Source organism: Helicoverpa zea, chromosome 8 (genome assembly GCF_022581195.2).
Source record: "Helicoverpa zea isolate HzStark_Cry1AcR chromosome 8, ilHelZeax1.1, whole genome shotgun sequence".
Classification (NCBI taxonomy): Eukaryota; Metazoa; Arthropoda; class Insecta; order Lepidoptera; family Noctuidae; genus Helicoverpa; species Helicoverpa zea.
Window position 1 is genome coordinate 12,874,047 of NC_061459.1, and position 17,546 is coordinate 12,891,592.

A 17,546-nucleotide genomic window follows, 5' to 3' on the forward strand; every position below is an offset into this window, starting at 1 on the left:
GAGAATGTCACCGATACATTCGATACTTTATTCGAGTGAGCTCGAGAACGCCCGCCGCGACACGGAAGAGTGTCAAATAAATACAGGTTGAAATATATGTCCTGTCGCGTTCTGTGATCCTAGTATATACGTGCCATTTAAACGATGAATTTTTGTTTGGTTTTCGTGTTGTTCGGCTATTTTTTCACGTGGAGTGCTGGTATGCTGTACCGACGGGACTCCGACAATGTTTTGAAACCTGGTGGGTACTGTTTTTAATTTTTGTTTCTGTAATTTCGTTGCGGAGGAATTTTCGTTAGAAGGATCTTGAAATTCCTGCCTTCACCCTGTTCCGAACTTTACTTGATTTTATTCTGAAGTGTTAAACCTAAATTTTATTTAATGAACCTTTTATTTAATAACATACATTTCAATCTCTACTCAGATCTTTATCTACATAGATTTGTTTTAACAAAATGTAAAAAAAAAAACAATTAATTACGTTTATTCTTATCCCGACCTAGTTATGCGCTGACCGAATGCTTCATTCAAATATTTTGCTTGTTAATTAAAAAAAAATTGCATCACATGTCTCTTTATTTTTCACATTAATTACTTAGTACAACATAAAACATCTTTGAAATAATGCAGTTTTGAAATAATTAAATCCCAGGATTTCCAGGATGCTTAACAAAATCATAAACCTGAGTATGTGTAATTAATATTCCAATAAGTACGTACCTACCTATGATGAATATAAACATAAATAGGTACCTTATGATCAACACACCATATTATGATTAATCATGAATAAATTATAGAACTATGTGTGCAAAATACATACATACTTTGTATATACATATTTTAATACATATACTAGTTAATACATATATGATTATGACTATACATATACTGGGTCATACAGCCACAGTATTGCGCATCTCTGACACATACGAATTACATCATCACCACTTTTTATGCACTTTCGTTACTTCATATCACTTTTACTGTACCATTAACCTAACTGATCTTACATATGTATTGCGCAGACTCATCTTTAATAGCCAATCACGGAAGATATTAGTATTTTGTATACAAATTATTAGATTATTCACCTTTTAAAGAAACGTGAGTTAGCAAATTCATGGTCAATTGTGTCATTAATAAGATAATGGAACAAGTGGAATGAATTGTTAAGATATTAGTAAGTAAGATATTAGTAAGTAAAGTATGATAGGCCTCTTTAAATTATATAACTCTTTTAATTATAGCTTCCGTCAAATGTTTTTTCCCCTTTATCCTGAGGGAACCGTCTTGTGACTCAAGGGAATTATTTCTCGCACATAGATAAAAAGCAGCTTATGTCCATCTTCAGGACGCCAATAATTCAGCTGTTTAGCCGTCGTTGTGTTTATAACATTCTTAGGTAGGTAAAGATAAGAAATACGCATCAATCATCATACTTGCTTGCAGTGGATACATGATTTCAAATATTTGAGTAATGGTGATTATCATATTTTGATGATCATCGTTATTAAAATATCTCCGACACACTTAGAAATATTTAACCTCACAATTACCAAGTTAGACGATAATCTTCCAATGAACCATTAACACATATCAATCTTATAAACCTAAAGTATATCTTACATTAACTAAAGGTCACGACAAAAACATTTAAACTGTAATATGAGGTGCGCGCGAGCAGGTTGCACCGAGTTACCTTGATCGGCAAGCGCGCATGCGCGGTGCGGGACTGGTGCACTTTCGAATAGTCTCGTTGGGCACTGTTTTTATTTGTTCTAGGCGTTGTTAATTAGTTGTTGTTATTTTTTAGCGTAACAAATGATATTAAAACTGCGAAAAGTCTTATTGACTTTTAACTTTAAACGCCCTAAAAATAACTTCTGTAAAAGAAACTTTTATAGTAATGTAGCTACCTAGGTACTTGTAGTATTGAGAGAGCTTGCTTACAATAGTAACAACCATCTAATGGCTTCATAGCAGCTTCTTTAAATAATGATACAAATAAACATATCATTACAACAGTTCAGCATATTTTTTTGGACTTTAATGATATCCTTCGCCTTACATACCATATTTTAACATATACTATATTTTAATAACTTCCTCTGTCTGTTCCGGTCTCTATACTTAGCATTTATTATTGTTTCCTTGTTTGTTATCTTATTCACTCTTTACTTATTCCTACATATTTACACAATAACGTATTCATCTAGACACACGGCAGTGTGTCCGCCAAGTTCGAGCAAAAAAAAGCGACACACCACCGGCCGTGGGTTATATTACACGAACCATTTCAGGCCAAATTCGACCCCCCTATAACTCAAAATCTATTTTATTTACGCATATCAAATTCGTCTAGTATCTGTTGAGACTCCCTCACTTATCTAAAATACAAAATTTCATTAATATACCTATTGTAGGTCTTGAGATATTGACGTCAGAAAATCGCTATTTTTACTATACACTCACTGACTGACTGACTTACTCATCAAAAACCTAGACCACTTGGTCGCATTGACTTGAAATTTGGCATGGAGGTATATAATTTTCTGTTAAAACTTGCCAAGTAACATCATGAAAAAGTAACTATTTTTAACTGAGGTATGTGTATGGAACTTGGTACTTATTCAGATTTCACTTTTATAGGCGAAGTATTCCCATATTATCGAACTTGGCAGCCTTTCACATTATTTTTTGGGTGGGTCACAACTCACTGCACCCTATTCAGTAATTATGCGAAAGTTTGTAAGTGTGGATAGATATTTGATCTCCTTTCCGCAAAACCTACTGCATGTTTTAATAAATCTTAGCATTAATGTTGCTTATGTATCACAATAGTTCATACGCTACTTTTTATCCATGTACGAAAAGTAGTTCCCTCTGAATTTGGATGAAACCTCTACCAGGAGTTAGTCAATAAATATGTTTATATAATCTACCTTTCCAAAACCCATATTGCGCTAAACTGCACTAACAATATAATATTAGATTTTATTTTATTGACTTCTTACTAAGTAAGGGTCAATGGATTTTGCCCGAAACGGTAACCAGCTTGCTTAATCCATACTGTATTTGCAAAGCACTGGAGCATTTAACGAAACTGCGCAACATTTGTTTATGTTCAAGGTTTTTTGCTAAACATTCCATGATGTAGACTGTAGAACAACTATTTAAACTATAAAAGGTTTTAAAAGATATTATGATCTATATCTGAGACTAGCTTCCACCTGCGGTTTCGTGCGTGTCATGTTTCTAAAGTAATTTGTGTACCCGTTTGATTCGAACACGTTAGGTTGTTTTTCTTGTTGTTGTTAAGTAAGTAATTAAACAAGGCACTGTCGGACATACTAAAAATGTTTTACATTTACTCGTGTTAACTTTTTAATTTTCTTTTGCATTTAAAAAAATAATAGTAAGTATCATGAGGTCATAATCCATCCTTTTGTGGACATTGCAAAACTCTTGGTCCTCCTTTTAACCTTTAAGACTTTAGCAAAGGATAAGCATACCATCCAATGTGGCAAGGCAATGAATAATAATAAGGTAATCCCAGCCATAACTACAAAATACAAATGTAAGTTTGTTTGTTTTTTTTTTAGCTCTTACTCTATACAAAAGATAGTTATAGGCTTTTATCCGGATTCTGGAAGAAAAGTGTACAAACCACAGTAAACAACTAATAAGTATTTTTAGACTAGACCAGACGGGATCCTAAAACTGTTATAGACTATTCTTCCATTAGTTTCATTTTCATTCCCGAAAGTCAATTAAAAGTAGTCTTCATGACGAAATCAGCAAAAATAATTTGTACAAAAACATGAACAAGTGTATTACATAAGCACAATGCAGTAAGTGCGTATAACGGAGTAAGCGGTCGAGAAGTGAGCGGCCTTGCGCACGCGCCGGGCCACGGTCAAGAGTTAAACTCGCGATAAATGTAACGCTTTAGTTTAGTTAAAGATAAAGGTACAAACGGTAAAAACGGTAAAAAGGTTTTACGAAATTATAATTATAAAGTCTATAATTTGATACGAAAGAAGTTTTGTTTTTTAAGGAAACTAGGTACCTACACGATATGGCCCAGAAAAACCAAACCCATTACAGTATTTTACAGAGTTCACTTTTGTTAATCTTTCACACAAAATCTACTGAGCGGATTAAGATAGACTTCTACTTTAATACAGCTTACACATCGCGACTTTTTATACGAATTATTCGTTTCATATCTACAACATTGCTACGGATTAAGTTCTTCCCCACACAGAACTGAAATAAAACTTACGTTCACGTGTAAAATAATCCAAAAATATAATAAATGTGTGTTACTTACCGTTGCCGGGCACTTTGCCACAAAATATGGTAACCTTTATAAATTGCCAATGTGACCCTCTTTACAGCTAAAATGTGTGAATACCATGTAATGCTTTTATTTCTGCACAGATTGCCAACAGCCTCCGATTGGATGAAGATGATAAGGCTTAACTTAAGGCTTACATGTTTCTTAGGAAATTGTATGTAATGTGAAAATATTTTTTGCAATATCACTGTGGTTTACCTGCTGTTGCGTTACTAGCTTTAAAACAAGGTTAATGCGCCTATATTGAATTCTTTGTTTAGTGGACGTTTGAACTTTATCATGATTATTATAGGCTTCTTTGAACTTTTTTGCGTACCTAATGATACAAGAGAAAGTTCAATTGAGACTGTTTGCACTGTCCGGTTAATATGTCATATGAAGTATGTGTATAAACAACCATGGACACAAGGGTTTTCCTTATCTTAACTCTAAAATAATAAAGTAAAACGGGTCAGTAATGGCGCATTCCTCTCACCATTTTACGCGCTCTTTAAATCTGATACTTATGTTCTATAGCTTAGGAATAACGTGCTTACTGCCAACTGGTGGTTAAACTCTTTAAAATCTGGTATCGAATGGCTATGAAACTTTACTAGAATATTTATAGTAGTTAGTTTTATGTAGGTATTGGATATTATCGTGTGTATCTTTAAAATACACCACAAAATAAACAACGTTGAACAGTTATTATTGGTCTTTAACAATATCAGCAAAACAAGTTATAAAAAGTAAAAAAATATAGAATAATTATTTGAAAAAGGCATATTTTTATTAAAGCTTTTATTATTTTTCTTTATTTCAATTTCAATGCAAAAAAAATCGCGGGACAATAAAATCAATAGCAAAGGAGAGAATCGAAATAAATGTAAATTAAAAAAACACGATCATACCAGAGGCGGCATTAGCTTAGACTATATACCCAAACTAATGCTGCCTTTGACAGCCTTTCTAGGAAATATCAACCTTATGTACTTCAAAATTAGAATAAAAGTTATTGCGTAAAAAAAATCTGGACTTAGGTACTTCGTTCCTAAAATTGCTTTCAATATCTGTTTATCTCTTTCCTACGTTATAATGCTATCCCTTTCATTTCGTGCATGACGTCATTGACATGTCATTTGTTTCATTAAACATTTGTTTACTCTTTCTTACGCAATAACTCTATCCCTTTCATTTCGTGCGTGACGTCATTGGCGTGTGTTTTGTTTTAATTTCAACATTTGTTTACTCTTTCCTACATAATAAATCTATCCCTTTCATTTAGTGCATGACGTCATTGACGTGTCATTTGTTTCATTAAACATTTGTTTACTCTTTCTTACGCAATAACTCTACCCCTTTCATTTCGTGTGTGACGTCATTGGCGTGTGTTTTGTTTTAATTTCAACATTTGTTTACTTTTTCCTACATAATAAATCTATCCCTTTCATTTAGTGCATGACGTCATTGACGTGTCATTTGTTTCATTAAACATTTGTTTACTCTTTCTTACGCTATAACTCTATCCCTTTCATTTCGTGCGTGACGTCATTGGCGTGTGTTTTGTTTCAATTTATTTTTTTTCCTTACTTAATAAATTTAGCGTCAAATGAATAGTCTTTTAATAAATTTTAAAATTAGAATACCAATTCGAATGTTTCAATTTTCTAAATGTTCAGCATGAGGTCAATGGGCATGTCTTGTGTTTGGATTAAAAAAAATCGAGTAATCGGTGAGCATAGCTTCCGACGAATTAGGAATCTCCTCCTTTTTAGGAAGTCGGGTAAAAAGTAGAAAAAAGACAAAAAACACACACTAAAGATCTTTTACCGTAAAAGCTTAACAAATAAACATAACTTAAATTCACACTTTAGGTAAGTTACAAATTAGGTTAGAGTATTTAAATTATAGTTCGGCCATTCAGAGAATGCGTTCCTGACACGTCGCGATTGAACTGACGACGTAACTTTGCAATGGCGTTGCAGTTACGATAAAAATATTTTTGCTGGTTGTTTACCGTTTTAACAATTGAGGAGCATTAAAACAACATTATTATATCAATAATCAATGAATGTTATAATTTTGTGCCAAACTGAGTGTCAAATAACTTATACTATACTGCGCTATTACAAGGTTATGTCAGCGGTTTATATTTTGTAGTGCTGTGCTAAAAATAACAGGCAAGTATCGTAATCTGTTCTTATACAGTTATAATATAAAATAATACGTTTTGATTTTCTTTTTAAGAATTGGAAAATAATGGACTATAAGACTTAATTATAACGTTTATGAAATATAAAAATAAAACTATGACCAAACCGCATTTTTATACTTAGATTAAAAATGGTAACCCCAAATGGCGTTATGGGCCGCCATTTTGTGACGCTAAAACAGTCGTCCGTTGTCGTTTCGTGCGCATAGACCACGTTTTTCAAGTGTTTTCGATGTTTTTATTTGATTACCCGGCTTTTGTTAGACCGAGATATCAGGATTGATTCTGTTATTGATAATAATATAATTATACATGTAGGCGAAGATGATGATGAAGACACCACCTCCTCAAGCAAATCGGAGTCTGATTAATATTCTGTTCGCACATTCAATTCAATGTACTTGTAACAAAGAATAAATAAAACAATTTTATTATATGAATATTACCTTTTTTTGGTTTCCACTTAAATAACTAAAATATAAAACAAATGATTCCGCCAAATTAAAACGAAAATAATCTTAAAATAATGCGGCGGTTCATTTTGAAGGAACGGTAACGAACTCAGTGTTATGTTGTGCCCATCACTAGTCGTGACTAACTGATAGGTGTCAGGAACGCATTCTCTGAACGGCCGAAGTATAGTCATCAGTAACAGTCATGGTGACTACCACGCCAACACATATTAACCGTCAAATCCGTAGCGGACCCCGATTGGGGTCTGAACATCAATGTCACCGTAAGCTCGGTTTAGACCCCAATCGGGGTCTGCGAATGAGTCATACACTTTCCTAATTATTTACGCTCATATTTATTTTCTTTCCAATCAAACCGTATTTGTACCTTTCATATTTAGCATCCCTTTAGTAATATACCTTTTGAAAATCCAATTGTAATTACCGGGAATTCTGATCGAACTCGCCATGTTTGTTTACATTTGTTGTTTTTTTAAATTTGAAGACGCATAGACAAGATGGCGACGGTGATAGAAGTTTTGCATCGAATGATCCGATTCGTTAAAATAAAGAATCGATTTAATAATTTTATATTATTTAATATTATAATATTACTAAATTGCACTTTTGTATACTATAATCTGAAAATAAATTAGGAAAAGTAAAATGACTTAATTTATTTTGAAAAAATGCTAGAAAATCAGTGGTAGAAAATACGTTGTAGCCGGAATATTTTTTTTTTCGGTTTTTAAGATTTCTGAAGACCGCAAATTTTGAAGACTTATTTATTTTTTCGGGTGTTTGCGGTTAATGGCGGTTCTTTACTTCCGACTTTTTAACTGAGCGGCAAAGCTATTTGACGAGAGCTGTAGTTAGGTGTAGTTATCGCAAAATTTTATGACGATTTTATTGTTTGAAAGGGCAAATAGGTAGTCGGAACTGCTACTCGCTGTTCATCGAAAGCTGGTCCAAGATGGAAGAAAGATGGCCGCCGCCGACTTATTTTTCTTTTCACAAATCTGTCAATACGGGTATCAAATAAATTGCATTGACTAGTAGAACAAGAAAGATTATTTTTGACCGTCAAGCTATAAAGAAGCGCGGGGTCGCTACTCCCCGTCATCCGCCTCAGATCCTCAGAAGTCCTGCGGGATCATTAGGATCAAAAATATTAAGTCGATGCCTAGAGGAATGAAGCAATTTTTTTTCGCCACCAAAGGACAATGAGCGTTTTGATCTACCTCTCCTCTAGCATTAAGTAATACATCAATAGAAAGCTTGTGTTATATAGAGTATTTTCTTGTACGGCGGCGATTGTCATTTGTTAGTATTTAGGGAGTTGGACCATGTTTAGTGAAATAATAACTATGTCTAAAATCTACTGTAGCTTCTTAGGTACTGACAATTTGTTAGAGGTATTTAAGTACGAAATGTTCTATTTAAAAAGGCCTTTCCAGTGATATATAATTAATTACTAGAGAAGGATTCTAAGGACTTGAAACTAACTATCGATAAAAAACCTTAAACATGTTCTAACATCTAAAGTACTAAGAATTGGTAAGTAGTATGTAAGTACAAAATGTAACGCTTAAAAAGACCTTTCAAATGATGTATGACTCATTACTAGAGGGGGAGTAGACCAACATTCAAACATCTCGCCCAATGTCCTTTACGCCGCGCAATGGTGGCCGAATCATTGTTGTGACTCACGCACACAAAAACCACGGTCTGCTCCGATAAAACTTTCCTGAAAGACCGTTGATGCTATCCCCGCACCCCGCGCGCCATTCCGGCGCGCCATCTGAATTTTATTCGAAATTTAAAATTCAAAGGACTTATGGGACACCCAGTATAAAAATTTTACCTATGCTAAAAACTTTCATAAAACTTTAATATTTTTTCTTCACAACAAAAACAAATTGAACCTATAATTTAAAATTAAGAAATAAAATTGAAATAAGTTTCTATTAAAAAATATTTATTAAAAAATTAAAAAAACTATTTAAAAATTGGTATTCGATTATTTATAATAAACATCCGATTTAGGTATCGAATGCACACCGCTGATTGAAAAAAAAAAATGTACTCTGTTCCAAACTCTACCTTGTCTGTGACTTTGATCTTGTAAATTGTTCATTTTTATTGTGTATTTTATGTGCTGATTTTTTAGTTATGAATCATAAATAAGTGCACGAAATGTATTGCAACGGATTGAAAATGTTATAAATATGACGTTTGTGTTGTGTTTGAGAAAGTGATGCGATTATTTATTGGTAAGTTTTCACCAAATTTGAAATGCCTAACTTTTCGATAGACTTAGAAACACCGTAATTATTATGTATTTCTGAATTAACTGACCCCATTTGACCTTCGCACGTTGTTGTCAAATAAGTGAGCTCTAAAGTTATAGTTAAAATACTTCTGATCAGGCATTACGGACATAGAATTTATGTGTTGAAAATTAGTACAAATTTTTGAGTTCCATGTCACGATTCAAAATATCCCGCCGAATCAACGGTAAAGTCATATGTCAAAACCTTGTCGAGCAGAGGGGGTTATGGGTTGATGATTCACATAATTGCCAACATGGACCATGGTGTTCTCACGCTTCGGTCCATAGCTCTTGTTTGTCATCTAATATTAATTGACTGGCTATATTGGCGTATTTATAGAATTAAAAACATTCGATTTTTATGGGGAATGCCATCATGAAAATTATTTAATATTTTTTGTTTAAACGTGACTCACTGCGTCCTAATCGACAACTTTGATATGTTTAGATTTAAATCGTAGTTATTTTAGAATACATTATATTATTGTTCCGCAAAGCTCTTCTAAAGCAAAATTCTAAGTACATAATTACTGGTATACATACATAATGTGAGCCACCAGTTTTTAAACCGAACATAATTCAACAAATGCCAACCGCTTTTTAACCGAAACGTACCTAACAATTACCTAACTATAGGTAAACAGATAACTAGAAACAGAGGCCTATTCCTAACTACAAACAGAAGCAAGCATGCGTACAATTTCCTCAAAAATGAGGTGCTGTTGGAGCACCTATTCCGTGCCAGTGCACGTATGCAGCCCATTCACGCAGCCAGCTCTCCACGCATCAGAAATCTATTCCACTTATTTGCATTTCCGCGGTGCAGCCCAAATGTAGGAAACTATTTGCGGCTGCATTGCACTGTTTCAAACGATAACTACCAAACATTATGTTGATTACATTCTAAATCTGCGTTTGACTGATTATTTCAAACGGAAAATGGGAGCTCGTTAATCGTTTGTGAAGTGACAAAGGATTTGGTATGTGTAATTATAAAATTCTGACTTTCAAGTGTCGAATTAAAAGGTTGTAGTTAATCTGCCTACATAGTAATTACCTACAAAACATTTTGTAGTTAACATACAAATATTTTTCAATAAAAAATATGTTCTTAATTGTATCCCAACATTCCTCTCGTATTTTTTACTTTACCTTTATATTTTCTAAGCAACAGAATCCCAAATAGATTTTTATACCTGAGCTCATTAATCTAGGGCTAAGCCATAGAAGATGAATGTTCGTGACCCGCCGCGACCTCCATATTAGACAATTAAATTAATAACAAGAATATACTTTCCTGACTGCCGCGCTAAGCCAGAGCTCCTGGGAACAGGGTTCAGGTTTTCAATTTTTTTAAGTCTTATCTTATGTTGATATTTGTCTAAGGTCCTAGATTCTGCTGCGGGTTGTTCGAAAGAGATACCGCGGCCCTGGTACACAAAAGGCCTATGACGGAACACGACGGTTTTTAGTCAGTAAGAGTCTGACACTCCCTCACCGCTGCTAACCCACAGCGGGAGGGGTCATTTGATGATTTTTGATGTCGTTAAAAAAAAAAAAAAAAAGGTCCTAGATTCTTCATCCATTTCAAAAAGGCTCAGTAAGGGGATTTTGTCACTCTTATAGAATTTTACTTTCAGGAGACCACTATCTGCCAAGACTTTCCCAAGCTATGGACTACCAAATATATGTTTGAAGAGTTGGGGGAGACTACATATAATATCTGAAATAATATAAGCATACAAATCTACATACGTTTGTTTATTTTCAATGGTACAATGAGTGGATCAAACAAACACTTAATTCTTATAAGACATGTAATATATAAAATATTAGAATTTCCTCTGCTCGCGAAAAACAACCAGTTTTACTAATACCTATTTATTTCTATGTTACAGACCTATTACCTGTGTCGTCGACCGTGATGCCTCTACCATACTACTCCGTCTACGGATATGAGAAGAAATTACTTCGAGAGAAAAACAAAAAACGACCAACAGGGAAAATCTCCCTAGTGACGAAACAACCTGAATAAATATTATTTATTAGTAATAAGTGACTTTTATATGTTTTTTTTTCCTTTTCTAAAAGGCTTTATTTGTGTGACTGTTTGCTTGTTGTACAAGTAGTAAGAGATAATGATTTCATCAATTCTGTAATCGTCTGAGTAACAGTGAATATGGACAGCAAAGTGAGCGTAGGCTGTGAGCTAATGTAAATATGTTTTATTCAAGCCAATTAAAGAAATAATACAGATTTTACAAATATTGATTACAGATGACATAGTAATTATGAAGTAGCTAAAATATTTTAAAGCTTATATAGGTATGTACTGATCTGATAAATAAACGTTTGCAACCATCCAAACAGGTGTTTTCCTTGACATTTAAATCTAGATGCATGTTTGCATAATTTTGAACTACTAAATTATGTAACGCATACCTAATATCTGCTAAGACGTAATGTCTACGACAGTAGGAAATTAGCATAAATTAACTTACAAACATAACGTATTTACACATCTTAATACGTTCGATATTTTTTTAGCAATCCGTCAAAGGTAAGTTCTACTTACAGCCAGACCTTAGCAGAACGTCACAAAACCGTATCGGATGATATCCTTATACGCTAGTTCTCAATTGAAGACATTTAATTATACTACTTACAAAGTATCTTACTTTATTAGCAACCAAATAAACAGATTCTAAAAATTTCCTAGACTCCAGTTGACTCCCTTCATGTTGCAAAACCTTCTTTGTTTTTTCTTCTAGTAAAACCTATTTAAACAGTGTCTCCTTGTTGAATTTTCCACCGTATGTAGGTTGAAAAGCTGCTATTAAATGACTGCGATCTGTCCTAGGAACGTAATCCCTCAGTCTAGTCTTATTACACTCTGGGGAAGTGGAGAAGCTCATTCTCTGTATATACTGAAAATCAAGAAAGGTTACTAATATTAGATATATACTAAATTGTTGTAAATTGTCTTTTTTATGAAGGTAGAGAAACTCCCGTGGGAAATATGTGTGACAATGATGATTATAGGAAGGTTTCTTTTCTAGCAATTGCGGTAAATCCAACTCTAAATCATCGAAAGATTGCAGGACCTTAAAAAGCTAGCCAAAAAGGTAATTGTAATAATTAAGGAAAGGTAACTTTTTTTTGAGTAACATTGCGTGCAAATGGCACACCTAAGATTGGACATATTACTTTGGTTTATCCTGTTTCATAATTAGATGGAAATAGAAAACTAGCATTCGGTTCTCAGAATTTTGAAAACTAGACTTTAATGACTTCCCCTAAAATGCTCACGTAGTTAAAATTAATAAGTTCCAAGAATTAGGAATATTGGATGTCAGTGAGCTTGTACTATATTACGTACCTATTTAATACTTCTACTTACCTTTCGACCATCGACCTCGATGGCGCAATGGTCATCATGCCGGACCGCCGAACCTGAGGTCCCGGGTTCGATTCCCGGTTCGGTCGACATTTGTGTGATGAGCATGCTTGTTGGCCGTGGTCTGGGTGTTATGATATGTATTTATAAATATGTATATATGTAGCTATATGTAGTTTATCAGTTGTGTTAGCACCCATAACACAAGTTAATAAATAACTTACCATGGGGTTAACCGACCGTGTGTGAAAAAGGTGTCCCGACATTATGTCCCGACATTATTATAAGCGTTCCTTTTCAAATATTTCATTTATATTTAGGAAACATACCTGTGTAGGTTTGACATAGAATGCTGCAGAAGAATTTGGATTCCTGTGGCCCTGTACGCACGTGCAAATAGAAGACGGAAGAAACACTGAGGAAATTTTATCCGACAAAAGTGCAGTTATCTCATCAGCCTTTAACATCTAAATCATCAATAGCAGCATCTGCTTTTAAAATTTATAAAAGATGGTCAAAATAGCAGCCGTGTCAGGTTATCGGTTATTTATTTTGATTCACAATCTTGAACAATCCTTGCCTCAATGTTAAAATAAATAGCCGCATCGGCAAGACTTGTGTAATGTTCGGCGCAAGAGTATGGTATGGCACTACTAATTGCCTTATCTAGGTATGTGATATTCTGCAATTAAAAAATTGGGTACAAAAACGATTAATTTATAAAATACTGAACACAAAAAAAACTTACAACCAAGCAAAACCACCAGCAAAATCCAGTACAATATAATCCGACTACCTAACGTTATAATCGGCTTGCGCTAATACGATCAGCGAATAGTTGCCACTGGCTAAGTTAGTATTGTCGATCAAATGGTACATTCATAAACAGTCACTGTATACTAGACATACATACAGTGTGTTTGAGAGACAATAGATCAAATCAGAGCATGCGACCGGCTATTGTCCTGATACTAATTAATACAAGCGTGCTACATAGATGAGGCTGGCCGTGATTAAATATTATATTATGTAGAAACTATAGTAATAGTGGTTGTTGAATTAGGACTTGATATAGGTTACTAGGTTATGAATGCCAATACATAGATGTTGTGCTGTAAGAAAATTTTGTGCCGAATGGGTCTGGGTGTATTTCGGGGTGATTGTCTATAATTGTCATAGTTGTTGAATAATTGATAAATTATAAAATCGTTTTTCTTATTTTTCCCTCATAAACATTTGTTGTTTTATGAAAGGCACTGAAAGAATTGATTAGTTTCTCCGTCTTCATTCTAAATTAAGCTCCCTTTATGCGGTCAACGTCTAATCGAAATACAATCAAAACGTTCCTTTGACATTGGGGAAAGCTTATGTTTAAAGACAATCAAATCTTTAAAATTACAATAAGCAATGACAGCTCAAAAATAAAACGGCTAGTTATCCATCTACTAAGAGACCGCAGTAAGCTTAATCTAGATCGATCGATGTGGCTGTTACCACAAGCCCCTTGAAAGTGTAACAAACATAATACTATTTTATCTTTAGCGTAAACATTGCTTAACAGCCGTTGTGGATAGGTATAAAAATAATGTATTAGTGGGATTTTCGCTAAGCCGGGTATCGGGCTGGGGACGTGTTGGCGAGACGTGGTCGCCTCGTATTAAGAATATTAGAGTATTTTTCTTCTTTGTTGCGTGTCGCTTCACTAATACCTATGTCTGTTAAGATTTTGGTGAGCGATATGTTTTTCTTTATGATATTTTTCTAACATAATAACCTAGACACGGGCAGGTTGTTTACGAGATTTGAGTCATCTGTTTAGTAAAAGAATTAATAAATTCTGTGTTAGGTGTTTAAATGTTATCCCTATAACCTGGGCTTAAGCCTCTTATAACAAATGGAGAGTGATAGACATTCATGTCAATGACGCTTGTCTAATTTGAGTTTCACATACAACGAATTTTCCAAGGGTTGCAGCCAAGACAGGCAGTAGTGTAATACCTAAGTACACAAACCTATTGTGCTAGAAAAGCTAATACTGTAATATCGTGAAGATTGAAGATTCAGATGTTTTCCAAACCTAACTTTTCCCTATCACGAACAATCAAAATGTGATGACAATACTCTCACATACCTAGACCATAAAAATAAACAAAACGAACCTCCACTGAGATACTGCACCAAGTGATACACTTCGATCCATATCGTATAATCTCCATGGGCGGATTCCATCAAAGCGACAGCGTATCACTCTGCAGACTAAACAGTCGCCCATAGTTGACCCGATAGTTAGCAAAAAAATTGATTTAAAGAAAATATTCATTCCAATCAAAGCCGAATACCGGCTAAATGCCTGATCTTTTAAATGTGCGTACCACCATTCATCTCCATGATGATGTCCTCCTAGCCGATTATCGGCTACGGCGGCTGTTCTCATGTAAGGAGATTAGCCAACTACGCAGGACATATTATAGTGCACGAGCATTTGCGCAGACACAGGTGCACTCACTATTCCTTAACTCTCATAGCCCGATGGGACGGTAATCCGACACGACCGGAGAGAGATCAGGCGCAGGACCGACATTTACGTGCTCTCCGATGCACGGGTGTATCAATCACCAGCTTCCAGGCTCCGGGCTGCTTTGTGAAAGTCTTCTAAAACCCACAAGGCGATTTCGGCCCGACTCGGGAATGGAACCCGAGACCTCGTGCTTAGCAGCCGCACTTGCGACAGCTAGACCAACGTGGCAGTTCATCTCCATACTGAGTTACGAACTCGCGGCCGACTTAAAGTTTGTAGTGTGGTCTAAAGCGAGAGCGTGTCACTCTACTGACAGCACTCGTCAAACGGAGAAGGGACGAACACTATCTTTGTGATGTACGAGTACTTTATTGAGAGTATTGTAAGACTTTCGTTGAAGTATTCTATGTCTTGTAGTGTTTGAATTTAGATAACGTCAACTCAGATATAAGGAGCTGATTTAACATAATTGACAAAAATCGATTTAAATAAATAACAGGTGAAACCCCTGAAAAAAAACTATGCGGGAAATCTGCTATAATATTGAAACGTCGGGCTCGGAAACCAGGAAAGTTTGTTTGTCGAAAATTAATATATTTTCAGTTTCAGTGCGAAGTTAAGATTGCTACTACTGTTGCTACTGAGTACCGTTTATGGATCGCCTTAGAAATTATGTGAGACCAAATTATAATTTCTTAAACGTAATTTTTAACCCTCTTATCATAACCAGTTCAAGGATGTAGTATGTAAATAAACAACACACAACATCGCACATTTTACACAACAGAATTTACTCATATTGAAGATAGTAAGGTTTCAGTAGGATACATAATATTTTCTTAAGGGTAAGTTTCAGATACCTTCCAATTATATAGCTAAATTGAGCTAAAACACGCTGTAAGGGATATTTTAATAAAATAACTTTGTTCTGTTTACAAAACTGTTGATTCTAAATACGTAGCTCTTTGTTACTAATTTCAATGTAGATAGCATGCCTATCTAATGTGATAAAAAAACTGAACATTAATCTCTTATAATTTTCTTTTTTTATTCAATATTAGCATGTACATTTATTTTATATACTTATCCTCATATAGTGAACTAATATCAAACAGGCTGATGATGATGACTGTAGATAATATCCTTGTTTACATGTTGAGTCCATTATTCGAAAAAGCGACTAAATTTTTCGAATCTCTCAACAAAATTCGTAATAATTTCCTTGTTAATATAAGTTTCCAGACGTTGAGTGAGCGAAGATCTTTTTCGTTGGAACCCAAAGATTCATCTCGGAAAGTTTTCCTTCTACGCTTCGCAATTTACTAAGAATTCTAAAAAGCAACAACTTATTTTCTTGTGAACTCTCTAACGTTCGAGTTTCTTTATCTACTTTATTATCTATTGTGTATATTCATATTGGGATTATTTAGGTCAGTTTTTGTGTTAAATGGATTATGTCTGGCAAAGCGTTCGTCTCATTTTGTTAGCCAAATTGTTTTTGCTTCTGTCTTATGAATAACTACAGTATCATTTTGTAATCTTACGAACCAATGAAACGAATCTATTAATTTTGTGAATACTCTAACTTTTCAAGGAAACGTTGACTTGTTTACCTTTTATTAAATTGATTTCCAATCGAAGTAACAGGGTGTTTAATTATGAAAATTGGTTTACACAGTCGTTACGTCTCGCATCTCTTAGATCGCGATACAGTTTAATAAATCTCTCCTCACGGAAACAACTCTAGCATTCAGCCTTTGGGAAGAAAATAAAACAAATAGTACCTTTATCCATAACAGATGAAAACTGAATCTCTAAGAGCTTTATTCAGTTAATGGCTAAAATATTGATAAAACAGACATCATTATTTAATGCCAGCTTCTCAATAACTCTAAAAACATCAGTCTTATCATCAAATACATTAAGGCGTTATTGTATTACTTGTATCAGGCGTAATGGAATCCCGCCAAGGGATTTTACGTTCGCTGCAATAATTCTCGTTCCCAGCGTTATTTTAACGAAATTGAATGGAGTTTATGTTTTCTTGGTCTATAAAAAGGAAAAAGAGCAACATCACTTTCCGCCTTGAGAAGTTTAAACAAGAGCCTTTTCGGGCAAATGAAGTGGTCTGCAAGTTTATCGAGAGCCCCGACTGGTTTAGACACGTTAATCAATCAAATATTTGGCCAAGTCATGAATAAATCTGCGGGAAGTTCGCGGTGATTTCGCTGACACACACCGAGATCCTGATAGCTGGCTGCTTGTTCACCGCTTGATGAATCTCTTCTGGTGT

At 34.5% G+C, this 17,546-nt stretch overlaps 1 protein-coding gene across 1 annotated transcript; it reads left to right on the top strand.

Annotated features, from left to right (window-relative positions):
• Positions 1–9: 9 nt before the first annotated feature.
• Positions 10–11,705, top strand: LOC124632792. The gene is made up of 2 exons (XM_047167757.1): positions 10–241; positions 11,237–11,705. The coding sequence occupies exons 1-2, from the start codon at positions 145–147 to the stop codon at positions 11,371–11,373; spliced, it is 234 nt and encodes a 77-aa protein (XP_047023713.1). The 5' UTR covers positions 10–144; the 3' UTR covers positions 11,374–11,705.
• Positions 11,706–17,546: the final 5,841 nt, after the last annotated feature.